Raw genomic sequence first — 14,791 nt, 5'->3', positions numbered from 1 at the left:
AAAATTAAGTCGAGGTAACGAGAAAACAACTATTGTTATGTCAAGTTCACAAGAAAATGAAGTTGAGATAATGAGAAAACAATTATTGTTATGTCGAAATCACGAGAAAACAAGAAAGAAAAAAAATGTAATAATGCATGGCCTCTTAGGACTTCCGTACCTGTTAAGACTTTTATGGCTTTTAAATAACTTGTAATTTCCACAGCATAATTCGGACAGAATTGCAAATGCCATTTTGCATAAATGACAGTTTCCAATGAAAATTTGGATTATTTGACGTCCAATTTTGCTGTAGTTGAGGAATAGCCTGATTAATTGTTGTCAAGAGAAATCATTATGATCAAATATGCAAATTAACTATTCCATAAACGTCCATGTAAAGCGAGCTGTGTAATTTCAGTTTAATTTTTAGATTTTAGATGAATGGAATTTGACATTTCCCTTGCTTGTTTAAAGCTTTGTTTGTCTGCCTCTGTCCCCTCCCACCTATAGATCAACAACAAAACCAACGTAATCACCAGCCCTAAAGAATCTGCCCCCTCTCCTGCTCTGGTATTTTGTCTGTATGACTGTTTGTCAGTTGCTTTTTCTTACCACTGGCTTCACATCTCTCTCGCTCTCTCTCTCTCTCTCTCTCTCTCTTTTTGTTAGCATGCCTTTTCTCTTTTAAATCAATTCAGCACCTTCTTCATGTGTGAAATCCTGCATTAAAATAATGCAGTCAGTCAAATAATTAGCAATATTCTGGAAATGTGACTATGTATTGTTCTTCATTGACATATGAATGCAGAGAGAAAAAGTCCAAAGTAAGTATTTTAAATAATGGTAGCAATTATGGTGACAAAAATTTGTACTCTGGGCTAGAGTGCTAAATGAAGTATTATGTATTATGTCTTTATTACAACATTCAAGTAAACATATAAATAAGCACATGTGTGTATAAATGATTAAATATAGAACAGTTATATTTAATAATTTACCGATTTTAAATATACTTTATTTAATGGTTTAATTAAAAAAAAATCCTAAAATGCTTAATCAGATATGTCCATTGGTGTCATTAGTCTATGCATATGCAAGTTTCATGTAATCAATATTCAGTAATCACAACACATTGTGTACAAAAAACACCTGTGTGGTGTACTAAATAAATAAGACTGCTCCATTGTACAGCTGTTTTTGTAGTATATAGTAGTATATGTACAGACCATAGTTTGAAATGTTTAAAAGCAATGGACATGATTTTTTTCCTGTTAGCAAATTTCTATCTTTTTCCAAATTTGTCATGCTGATAGTTTGGTATATAATTTAGTAAGGGTTTTGTGCTTGTTACTGATTACCCCACAATAAGAAACATTTTCATGTTCTTAAAATTGACCTTATATAGTAATTTAGTAATAATGTATTTTTTGGAGGTTCACTTCACGCGGTGCTCAAGACCTCTCGATGTAACCTTTGGCCGGTGCTCGTGTGTTTGCTAACTGACTATTCTTTCCTTGTTCATACATGAACTAACCATGTTTTTAAAAGGTGCATTATTGAACATGTGTTAAGAGTGGACATTGTCAACAGTTTATTTTGTATGGATAAATGCTGGACTCGTGGATGGGTTTTTTTCTGCACTAAAAGTTAAAAGTTTAACTTATCAATTAATTGTTTTTAAAATAATTAATATATATTGACACAATTTATATTTGTCTACAAACCTAATGTAATTTAAGCACAAGCCATTAATAATAAAATCATTTGATTTGATTTAAGCAACATAAGAGTAATACAAATTATAAAAACACACACACACACACACACACACACACACACACACACATATATACATGTTTCTCTTGGACACCAACCATTGTAGGCTATGTAATGAGTCATTTGGTTTAATCATCAAAACACAACAGAATAATGTCCTTACAATTTGGTAATTTTAGTGATTAGTTGATTGAATCAAATTATTCAAGATGCATGTTTTAAATTGCTCTTTTGAATGAAGTGTTACAGTACTGTAATGTACAGCTGTCACAATAGGAAACTATACCAGCAAGCAATAATAAAACATTACCAACACCTGAAGCAAACCTAGAGACTGAATGAAGGTTTTGAAAGGTTGGCTTGTGTTGTTCCTGATACTTTCTTGTTTTACTGCATGCTTTGGCTGGGTATGCTGTACTGTTTCTCTAGTGAAAATGTACTGTATTAATTACCCATATTCCTATCTCACAATTACATGACCAGTTGTCTAAACCAGTATGCTCTTTTTCTTTTCTAAAGTTCACCAAGCTTTGTTACAAAAAGTTACTTTAAGATATTTGAATCCTGACTTCACTTACAACATCGTCTACTGCTAAAGTTCTTCAGTAAATTATTTTCATGAATATGGTGCACTTTTTTTAAACATTAGTGCCATTATCTTTCACATAAATTGCATGAGAACTTTTGAAGATAAACTGCTATCTACCATAATACATTTATTTGACTGTCAGCCTTTTCTGAAGGTTAAGCACTGTCCATTTATTAAAAAAGTTCCAGGCCCTATTTTGTACCATATTTGTGGAAAGTGGCGGTTAGATGAGCACATGCAGGGCAGTGACATCTAGGCTGCCACCGACTCAACATGTAATGCTTGGTGTCCTTTAACTCTTCAACTCACTACTACTTTTTCTGACACTCTTTATCTCTTGTTATTCTGTTTTATCTGTCTTTCTCTCCCTATGCACCTCTATATCAGGAGTCTCAAACTACTGTTATCCACAATCCCACTGATGGAAACAAGGTATTAAGTGATTGATGAGGATTGAGTGTTGTTGAAATTTTAAGATTAAAATGGGTATTGTGAGTTTGAACTTATTGTCTGTGTAGTGCATCTGATGCATGCTGTCTGTTATCACAGAGATAATTCAGTTTGTAAAGACTGTTTGATATAACCTAGCAACCAAGAGGGATGGAATGTTTAAAATCAGAAACGTTAAGCTTGCTGCATTAATTTTTGTATGAATTCTGGATAATTGACCCCATAAAAAGAAAAATCTCTCATTTATTTACCCTGATGTCATTCTTTTGCAGAACACAAAATGAAGATATTTTGAAAAATGTAAACCGTTTTTAAACCATATAAGGAAAGTCAGTAAGGTCCAGATTTGTCTAGAAGTATTGGAAATAAATCTTTTATTTATTTATTTTTATTTTACAAAATAATAGCATCAAAAGTGTGATTTGTGAAATGTAGTTTGATCTTGATTTAACTTACAATTATAGACAAGCACAATCTGACTACAATAAAATCACTTACAAAAAAATTTTACTTTAAAAAAAAATCCTCCTTTAGGAGGATCTTAAGTTACTAAATCAAGGGTCCATTTAATTTTTTTTTAAAGTACAATTTTAAACACATTAAAACCCCACACACTTTTCACACTGGGCACACTTACTGCATTTCAATATATATATATATATAATGAATGGCCATTTTTCTGGTCGACCGTCACTCAATGTCTTCATTGCAATTTTGAGAAGACCAACTCTGCAATCAATGCAGAAATCCGAAAAAATGTTCAAAAATGTATTCTTGCCACTATACCCCAATACTGGAGCGATGCAATGTAGCTTGCTTAGACTACTAGAAATAATGCCTGGTTGCAAGTACTGTTTCCCCCCCTAAAATATAACATATAAAATATAAAAATATATTTATAAAATATAAATATAAATAGGGCTGGGCAATATGGCCAAAAAAAAATCACAATATAATTTTTCATATAAATCGATATCGATAATTATTGCAATAAATGTCATATCTTTATTTCTCTCAAGTTTAAAAGCAGATATAAAGGCAAGTGAAAGTTGTAGAAGCCAGACCATTAATTGTGGTTTTAAACTACTCTTTGTGACAAACACTTCACGTTTTTGAATTCTTTATACTTTTCTTGTCATTTTTCTTTAACAAAATAAATATCTTAACAGAAACATAATTTTTTTTAGTTTCTGCATTGATATTGTTTCAAATCATAAAACAGGTTTGTGTTGCCTGACTGCACATTTGACAGTAGCTTGAGTTAACAGTAGTAGTAGCTTGAGTTAGGATGCAGATGTTCATTTATGTTCATTATCACAAACAGTAACATCTGTATTGTAACAACCTCATTTTTGTACGGTGAAATTGAATTTTTCTAATTGTTTGTGTTTTATTAAAATTAACCGTTGGTCTTCCATAGTAGCATACATTTACTGCAGATCATATAATAACCACAGTTAAAACCACACATATAGCACCTCAATACCATGGTAAAATGTAACTATGGTTTCTAGGTATTTGTGTAAAAAACAGTAGTGTAAATATATTTAGTATAAATACACAACCGCTAATCAGCTTAATGACAAAAACATACTGTAATTATTCAATTTAATACATTTAATAGGCCTACATATCTACATGTATTAATTCAATAAAATTCGATATCAATATCCCACATTTCTGCCACAATACCATGGTGCAGTGAATAAATCCATGGTAAATTATGACGATTTGTTAGGAAATAGAACACCACATGATGTCGAAATGTTATAATCGTATACTTTTCTGGGTCAATCATCACATTAACAGAATTTCTATCCTATCCAGAACAACATTGATATAATGGATCTATTCAGTTAAACTGCAATGTGAAATAAGGTTTTGAACCTTCTGGAAAAAGGTGGTTTGCTGGCCAAACTAGTGTTTATCTAAACCATAGCACCTCTATCAATACATGGAGGTCAATTAACCACTTCATACCACAGGCTGGTTTCAGTTTCTTTTTACAGCAGGGGGGATAACATTTCTGACTGTTTTTAATTATCATTTAACTTGTGTAAAATTCAAATTATTAGTAAGATACTATTTAAATTATTTGTTTGCGTGTATTTTTGTTCTTTTTCAGGAATCATCAGAGAGTGCCAACACCACTATTGAAGATGAAGACATTAAAGGTACCGTTGAACCTAACACAGACTTCAATTGTACAGTGTTGCATAAGGCTACGTCCACACGAAGCCAGACCTTTCCCTATCCAATCTTTTTTTCCCGCTCGTCTCAAGAAATATCTGCGTCCACACAAAACCGACACAAAACGATGTAGTATACATGCCAGATCAGCATGTGGCGCTGTAATTCTGCCACAGAGATACACTAAAAACGGAGAAGAATATTTGGACTATACGCATAAACCTTACATTTACATAAATACATTTATTAATCTGTGTTAATGGTAGTTAATAAAAAGACAATCGTTCAGTGTTTGTACATGTTTTTGTTGCTGTTACGTGACGTAGCGGTGTCTGACTAGGGGTGAGACGTGGGCTGATGACGTCATCGTTTCAGAAAATATACTGCATTCGCTGCATTTTCAGATTTATCCACTCTGGGACCCGGTTTCAAAAAATATCGGTTCCACTCACCCAAAACGCCGGATCCGTCTGGATGAAACGCCTATACGATACAAAATTTATGCATATACAGCTAAATGCGTCTCCGTGTGGACGGGGCCTAAGTTGGTACTCTGTGGTCCAGCCCGTTGTTGCTTTACATTTACATTTATATTCACCATAGCCTGAAACATAGCCTGCTTCAGGCCTAAAGTACCCCCCCCCATACATCACACCAGTTTTTAGATTATTGGTCAATAATTATGGGTTTTCAGACACACACACACACACACACACACATATATACATGTTTCTCTTGGACACCAACCATTGTAGGCTATGTAATGAGTCATTTGGTTTAATCATCAAAACACAACAGAATAATGTCCTTACAATTTGGTAATTTTAGTGATTAGTTGATTGAATCAAATCATTCAAGATGCATGTTTTAAATTGCTCTTTTGAATGAAGTGTTACAGTACTGTAATGTACAGCTGTCACAATAGGAAACTATACCAGCAAGCAATAATAAAACATTACCAACACCTGAAGCAAACCTAGAGACTGAATGAAGGTTTTGAAAGGTTGGCTTGTGTTGTTCCTGATACTTTCTTGTTTTACTGCATGCTTTGGCTGGGTATGCTGTACTGTTTCTCTAGTGAAAATGTACTGTATTAATTACCCATATTCCTATCTCACAATTACATGACCAGTTGTCTAAACCAGTATGCTCTTTTTCTTTTCTAAAGTTCACCAAGCTTTGTTACAAAAAGTTACTTTAAGATATTTGAATCCTGACTTCACTTACAACATCGTCTACTGCTAAAGTTCTTCAGTAAATTATTTTCATGAATATGGTGCACTTTTTTTAAACATTAGTGCCATTATCTTTCACATAAATTGCATGAGAACTTTTGAAGATAAACTGCTATCTACCATAATACATTTATTTGACTGTCAGCCTTTTCTGAAGGTTAAGCACTGTCCATTTATTAAAAAAGTTCCAGGCCCTATTTTGTACCATATTTGTGGAAAGTGGCGGTTAGATGAGCACATGCAGGGCAGTGACATCTAGGCTGCCACCGACTCAACATGTAATGCTTGGTGTCCTTTAACTCTTCAACTCACTACTACTTTTTCTGACACTCTTTATCTCTTGTTATTCTGTTTTATCTGTCTTTCTCTCCCTATGCACCTCTATATCAGGAGTCTCAAACTACTGTTATCCACAATCCCACTGATGGAAACAAGGTATTAAGTGATTGATGAGGATTGAGTGTTGTTGAAATTTTAAGATTAAAATGGGTATTGTGAGTTTGAACTTATTGTCTGTGTAGTGCATCTGATGCATGCTGTCTGTTATCACAGAGATAATTCAGTTTGTAAAGACTGTTTGATATAACCTAGCAACCAAGAGGGATGGAATGTTTAAAATCAGAAACGTTAAGCTTGCTGCATTAATTTTTGTATGAATTCTGGATAATTGACCCCATAAAAAGAAAAATCTCTCATTTATTTACCCTGATGTCATTCTTTTGCAGAACACAAAATGAAGATATTTTGAAAAATGTAAACCGTTTTTAAACCATATAAGGAAAGTCAGTAAGGTCCAGATTTGTCTAGAAGTATTGGAAATAAATCTTTTATTTATTTATTTTTATTTTACAAAATAATAGCATCAAAAGTGTGATTTGTGAAATGTAGTTTGATCTTGATTTAACTTACAATTATAGACAAGCACAATCTGACTACAATAAAATCACTTACAAAAAAATTTTACTTTAAAAAAAAATCCTCCTTTAGGAGGATCTTAAGTTACTAAATCAAGGGTCCATTTAATTTTTTTTTAAAGTACAATTTTAAACACATTAAAACCCCACACACTTTTCACACTGGGCACACTTACTGCATTTCAATATATATATATATATAATGAATGGCCATTTTTCTGGTCGACCGTCACTCAATGTCTTCATTGCAATTTTGAGAAGACCAACTCTGCAATCAATGCAGAAATCCGAAAAAATTTTCAAAAATGTATTCTTGCCACTATACCCCAATACTGGAGCGATGCAATGTAGCTTGCTTAGACTACTAGAAATAATGCCTGGTTGCAAGTACTGTTTCCCCCCCTAAAATATAACATAAAATATAAATATAAATAGGGCTGGGCAATATGGCCAAAAAAAAATCACAATATAATTTTTCATATAAATCGATATCGATAATTATTGCAATAAATGTCATATCTTTATTTCTCTCAAGTTTAAAAGCAGATATAAAGGCAAGTGAAAGTTGTAGAAGCCAGACCATTAATTGTGGTTTTAAACTACTCTTTGTGACAAACACTTCACGTTTTTGAATTCTTTATACTTTTCTTGTCATTTTTCTTTAACAAAATAAATATCTTAACAGAAACATAATTTTTTTTAGTTTCTGCATTGATATTGTTTCAAATCATAAAACAGGTTTGTGTTGCCTGACTGCACATTTGACAGTAGCTTGAGTTAACAGTAGTAGTAGCTTGAGTTAGGATGCAGATGTTCATTTATGTTCATTATCACAAACAGTAACATCTGTATTGTAACAACCTCATTTTTGTACGGTGAAATTGAATTTTTCTAATTGTTTGTGTTTTATTAAAATTAACCGTTGGTCTTCCATAGTAGCATACATTTACTGCAGATCATATAATAACCACAGTTAAAACCACACATATAGCACCTCAATACCATGGTAAAATGTAACTATGGTTTCTAGGTATTTGTGTAAAAAACAGTAGTGTAAATATATTTATGTGCAGGGTTGGGGGTCCTCCAGGACAGGTTTGAAAACCCCTGTTCTAATGATTGATATTGTTTCAAATCATAAAACAGGTTTGTGTTGCCTGACTGCACATTTGACAGTAGCTTGAGTTAACAGTAGTAGTAGCTTGAGTTAGGATGCAGATGTTCATTTATGTTCATTATCACAAACAGTAACATCTGTATTGTAACAACCTCATTTTTGTACGGTGAAATTGAATTTTTCTAATTGTTTGTGTTTTATTAAAATTAACCGTTGGTCTTCCATAGTAGCATACATTTACTGCAGATCATATAATAACCACAGTTAAAACCACACATATAGCACCTCAATACCATGGTAAAATGTAACTATGGTTTCTAGGTATTTGTGTAAATTTGTATAAATACACAACCGCTAATCAGCTTAATGACAAAAACATACTGTAATTATTCAATTTAATACATTTAATAGGCCTACATATCTACATGTATTAATTCAATAAAATTCGATATCAATATCCCACATTTCTGCCACAATACCATGGTGCAGTGAATAAATCCATGGTAAATTATGACGATTTGTTAGGAAATAGAACACCACATGATGTCGAAATGTTATAATCGTATACTTTTCTGGGTCAATCATCACATTAACAGAATTTCTATCCTATCCAGAACAACATTGATATAATGGATCTATTCAGTTAAACTGCAATGTGAAATAAGGTTTTGAACCTTCTGGAAAAAGGTGGTTTGCTGGCCAAACTAGTGTTTATCTAAACCATAGCACCTCTATCAATACATGGAGGTCAATTAACCACTTCATACCACAGGCTGGTTTCAGTTTCTTTTTACAGCAGGGGGGATAACATTTCTGACTGTTTTTAATTATCATTTAACTTGTGTAAAATTCAAATTATTAGTAAGATACTATTTAAATTATTTGTTTGCGTGTATTTTTGTTCTTTTTCAGGAATCATCAGAGAGTGCCAACACCACTATTGAAGATGAAGACATTAAAGGTACCGTTGAACCTAACACAGACTTCAATTGTACAGTGTTGCATAAGGCTACGTCCACACGAAGCCAGACCTTTCCCTATCCAATCTTTTTTTCCCGCTCGTCTCAAGAAATATCTGCGTCCACACAAAACCGACACAAAACGATGTAGTATACATGCCAGATCAGCATGTGGCGCTGTAATTCTGCCACAGAGATACACTAAAAACGGAGAAGAATATTTGGACTATACGCATAAACCTTACATTTACATAAATACATTTATTAATCTGTGTTAATGGTAGTTAATAAAAAGACAATCGTTCAGTGTTTGTACATGTTTTTGTTGCTGTTACGTGACGTAGCGGTGTCTGACTAGGGGTGAGACGTGGGCTGATGACGTCATCGTTTCAGAAAATATACTGCATTCGCTGCATTTGATATTGTTTCAAATCATAAAACAGGTTTGTGTTGCCTGACTGCACATTTGACAGTAGCTTGAGTTAACAGTAGTAGTAGCTTGAGTTAGGATGCAGATGTTCATTTATGTTCATTATCACAAACAGTAACATCTGTATTGTAACAACCTCATTTTTGTACGGTGAAATTGAATTTTTCTAATTGTTTGTGTTTTATTAAAATTAACCGTTGGTCTTCCATAGTAGCATACATTTACTGCAGATCATATAATAACCACAGTTAAAACCACACATATAGCACCTCAATACCATGGTAAAATGTAACTATGGTTTCTAGGTATTTGTGTAAAAAACAGTAGTGTAAATATATTTAGTATAAATACACAACCGCTAATCAGCTTAATGACAAAAACATACTGTAATTATTCAATTTAATACATTTAATAGGCCTACATATCTACATGTATTAATTCAATAAAATTCGATATCAATATCCCACATTTCTGCCACAATACCATGGTGCAGTGAATAAATCCATGGTAAATTATGACGATTTGTTAGGAAATAGAACACCACATGATGTCGAAATGTTATAATCGTATACTTTTCTGGGTCAATCATCACATTAACAGAATTTCTATCCTATCCAGAACAACATTGATATAATGGATCTATTCAGTTAAACTGCAATGTGAAATAAGGTTTTGAACCTTCTGGAAAAAGGTGGTTTGCTGGCCAAACTAGTGTTTATCTAAACCATAGCACCTCTATCAATACATGGAGGTCAATTAACCACTTCATACCACAGGCTGGTTTCAGTTTCTTTTTACAGCAGGGGGGATAACATTTCTGACTGTTTTTAATTATCATTTAACTTGTGTAAAATTCAAATTATTAGTAAGATACTATTTAAATTATTTGTTTGCGTGTATTTTTGTTCTTTTTCAGGAATCATCAGAGAGTGCCAACACCACTATTGAAGATGAAGACATTAAAGGTACCGTTGAACCTAACACAGACTTCAATTGTACAGTGTTGCATAAGGCTACGTCCACACGAAGCCAGACCTTTCCCTATCCAATCTTTTTTTCCCGCTCGTCTCAAGAAATATCTGCGTCCACACAAAACCGACACAAAACGATGTAGTATACATGCCAGATCAGCATGTGGCGCTGTAATTCTGCCACAGAGATACACTAAAAACGGAGAAGAATATTTGGACTATACGCATAAACCTTACATTTACATAAATACATTTATTAATCTGTGTTAATGGTAGTTAATAAAAAGACAATCGTTCAGTGTTTGTACATGTTTTTGTTGCTGTTACGTGACGTAGCGGTGTCTGACTAGGGGTGAGACGTGGGCTGATGACGTCATCGTTTCAGAAAATATACTGCATTCGCTGCATTTTCAGATTTATCCACTCTGGGACCCGGTTTCAAAAAATATCGGTTCCACTCACCCAAAACGCCGGATCCGTCTGGATGAAACGCCTATACGATACAAAATTTATGCATATACAGCTAAATGCGTCTCCGTGTGGACGGGGCCTAAGTTGGTACTCTGTGGTCCAGCCCGTTGTTGCTTTACATTTACATTTATATTCACCATAGCCTGAAACATAGCCTGCTTCAGGCCTAAAGTACCCCCCCCCATACATCACACCAGTTTTTAGATTATTGGTCAATAATTATGGGTTTTCAGTTTCCAATCTTAAACTATTACTCTCACAAAATAAATAGGTTGAATGCAGCCTTTGGCTGTTCTAATGAACTGTGTCAGGTGCTAAAGGTGGAAACATACAGAATGAACATCGTTGGTCACCTGTTTCCTACATGTGCACTTTATTATTAGTTTGGCTCACTGTACCAAACTTGGAGGTCACAGTTGGTTAATATCTGTTGAGATTAAACTTTTTATTTTAAGCTTTCTTCTCACATGCCTGCTAACTTTCTGTTCTTATTTTTTGCTGTTATGAGCTTTGAAGGTAGAACAATGATTTTGTCTCTTTAATGCAACTGTGTGATTTTGTGTAATTATGTGTCGATTAGGTTGTGTAACATAAATGCGGATGGTTTTTAATGGCATTTAATGTGATTGAAATTTTTTTTTTAATTATTATTTTGATTCTTAACATCAAGTTGTATAAGGTTGAATCTCATTACACCTGTTAATAACTTATATTTAAAAAGTATTTTTATACCCCATATTTTGTTTGCTTAAAGAAACCTATTTGTACAGTAGGATCTTTTGTATATAAACATCCGGTTTCACTTTATTTTGATGGTCCCTTTAACACATTCTGTTGACTATAAGTAACATTGCACCTGCATGTCTACTAACTCTCATTAGAGTATTAATAGAGTATTAGTAGACTGGTTGGGTTAGGGTTAGAATAAGTTGACGTACTTGCAAAGTTACTTATAGTCAGTAGAATATCTGTTGGGAGACCATGACAATAAAGAGTTAGCAAATATTAAGCAAACCGTCTACTAATACTTTGATGAGAGTTAGTTGACATGTAGGCGCAACATTACTTATTGTCAACAAAATGTTCAAAAGGGACCATCAAAACAATGATCTATCTATCTATCTATCTATCTATCTATCTATCTATCTATCTATCTATCTATCTATCTATCTATATCTATCTATCTGTCTGTCTCTCTCTCTCTCTCTCTCTATCTATATATATATATATATATATATATATATATATTGCTTAGATGAACTACAAAAATTGTGCAATTTATGCAAATTTAAAAAAAATTATGCAATTCAGAAAATTAAATACAATTATGCAAATTGTCGAATTTAAAATTATGCAATTGGTTCTGGTTTATCTTCCGAAACGAACTCTATAATGTCAAACCCGTAAAGAAGGTTTTCCGGGGTGTTTTTTACATTTCAATAAAAGGCACCCATAGAACTCATAACATACATCTGCAAAAAAAGTGTGAAAGATGATGAATGCATTTAAAAAGGAGATATTTCTGTGCCATTTGCCATTCCTTTTTCTGTTTCATTCATGTCTTTGTTTTCAGGGGATGCCCTGCAAACAATATGTAAATCTATTATTCACCTGATGTCATTTCTACTCATTTTATCCTTTTCCTCCCCTTTTCAACAATATTACCCTTGCTTTTTACCCTCCCACTATCAATCCATGTCTTAATTTAATTGATTTCCTGTCCACCAATCTGTCCACACATTAATTAATCTGTCTGTCCATCCATATATCTATCCATCCACTCATCCTGTCCTTGATGTTCTTCCCATATAAATATACCCTCCAAATGCCACATTTACTAGAATCAGTATACCACATGCCTACCGCGCCTCCTAGAATGTACAAACGCGAGCAATCTCATTCCCAGCAGTCTTGTTCTTCCACTTCCTCCTCTGTCTCATCCTGCTGGTACCTCCCAAACATGTGGCCTGAAGAAATCTGCTGTAACCGCATTCTCAAAGCCCTCCTGGTACTCTACCTGCTTGTTTTCCTATTTGCCTTTTTGGCATTCTTCTATGTCAGCTCAACAGCCGATTGTGGCCAGTGCATTAATCCCAAGGCTGCTCCCAAACGGTCTCAGCTAATCCAGAGCCACATCAGCATTCAGTGTAAGTGACAGCGGAGGGAGACAGGAAGTCAATGCAGTTTTAAAATGGTGTACACTGATAGCTGAACCAGTAGATATGATTGCAAATGAGTAAAAATGACTTGATGTGTATACTTTTTTCCCCTGGGATTTACAGACACATGACCTCAGCTGCTGTTAGTTATGCCAAGTGATATCTTATTTTTAGATGCTGGATCTGGCTTTCTACTCAAAGCCGTAACAGAATTTGATGTTGTGTGATTAAGTCAGAAACTTTTTAAGGTGAATTTATGTAAATTTTTGTTAGGTCATATATATCCAGAAGAATATATACTGTAAAAATGATTCAGAGATCAAGGTTTAGCTATACATGCAGCTCCAAAAATGGTGCAATACGTTTCCATAAGGGAGTTTTTTGTACATTCATTTTCTATATAGAGATATTGTTTTGTCTTCATCCATTTTTTTTTAAATGCCTGGGGAGAAAATAAATGAAAAAAATTACTTTTGGAACCAAGTCTGCTGAAAACATGGGTGATCACTGCACTCTACGTTTATGGAATGAGATTTCTTTGTGGATGAGCCTACCCAACATTATACAACAGAACCAAGCAAACAATGGTCACCTGTTGTGGTGGTTGCTGGTTACACCCAAAAATGAAAATTCTATCCTCATTTACTCAATCTAATGTTGTTCCAGATATGTGTGAATTACTTTCTTTGTTTTCCCTTGATGTCCATTGTATTTTTGTCCACACAATGGAAGTCCGTGAGAACCTAAATGGTTTGGTTACTCAAAATATCTTCTTTCACATTCCACAGAAGAAAGAAATGCATACATTTGGAACAACATGAGGTTGAGTAAATTATGATAGAATTTTCATTTTTGGATAGACTATCACTTTAACATTACAGATTAAAAACTGCCTTTGACAGTGTTCTTACACAGCTCCCCAAGATGCTGTATTGTTGGTCAATAGTAAGCATTCTGCTCTTTGGCTTAACTTTATTGGTGGGCTGCAGAAACCATGACTATTGAACCACTGACCACAAATGGAATGTATTACCACTAAACAAGACATTTCATTTTGACAATGTATCAGGTTTTTAAAAAAAAGTTATACATAATGTATCATATTGTGACTAACCAAAATCAGTTAGTTACAATCACATTATCTATCTTGTTTACAATCAATTACAGTATATGCCTGAACTGCCATTGGATTTCTGAGCATTGTGTTGCTCTTTCTTCTCATTTGCATCAGTCAAATCACCACCTCTCTTTGAAATCAAATTACTTTCATTTGCTCTGAAAATCATTGAGCAAGCCTTGCCATGAGAAAGATAAAAATGTACTATTATTTGTTAACCTGGTTGGACACAGTGAGTATATATTTAAACAAGCTTTCCACACTCTAAAGCAATACCATTCTCTTTGTTTTATTTAGAGTTTGAAAAGATAGTGTGTGTGTGTGTGTGTGTGTGTGTGTGTGTGAATTTGGTGCTGTTATTTTGTCACTGTCACCAAAGCACTGAAGCATCACTGCAAACATCTGGGGTTGTTTCTCATTTTGATTGTAAA

At 33.7% G+C, this 14,791-nt stretch overlaps 1 protein-coding gene across 1 annotated transcript in view; it reads left to right on the top strand.

The window, feature by feature from the left end:
- The window catches only part of LOC107561529 (calcium/calmodulin-dependent protein kinase type II delta 1 chain), a 149,938-nt gene that overhangs the window by 115,855 nt on the left and 19,292 nt on the right, over positions 1–14,791 (top strand). The window contains exons 14-16 of the mRNA XM_016245993.1: positions 2,735–2,779; positions 4,923–4,971; positions 12,932–13,231. Of these exons, the coding sequence (XP_016101479.1) occupies positions 2,735–2,779; positions 4,923–4,971; positions 12,932–13,231 (394 nt within the window). The remainder of the gene's footprint in view (positions 1–2,734; positions 2,780–4,922; positions 4,972–12,931; positions 13,232–14,791) is intronic.

The sequence above is a fragment of the Sinocyclocheilus grahami genome, unplaced genomic scaffold (genome assembly GCF_001515645.1).
Source record: "Sinocyclocheilus grahami isolate Dianchi unplaced genomic scaffold, SAMN03320097.WGS_v1.1 scaffold777.1, whole genome shotgun sequence".
In the NCBI taxonomy this organism is placed as follows: Eukaryota; Metazoa; Chordata; class Actinopteri; order Cypriniformes; family Cyprinidae; genus Sinocyclocheilus; species Sinocyclocheilus grahami.
This window is presented reverse-complemented; position numbering and strand designations above follow the sequence as displayed.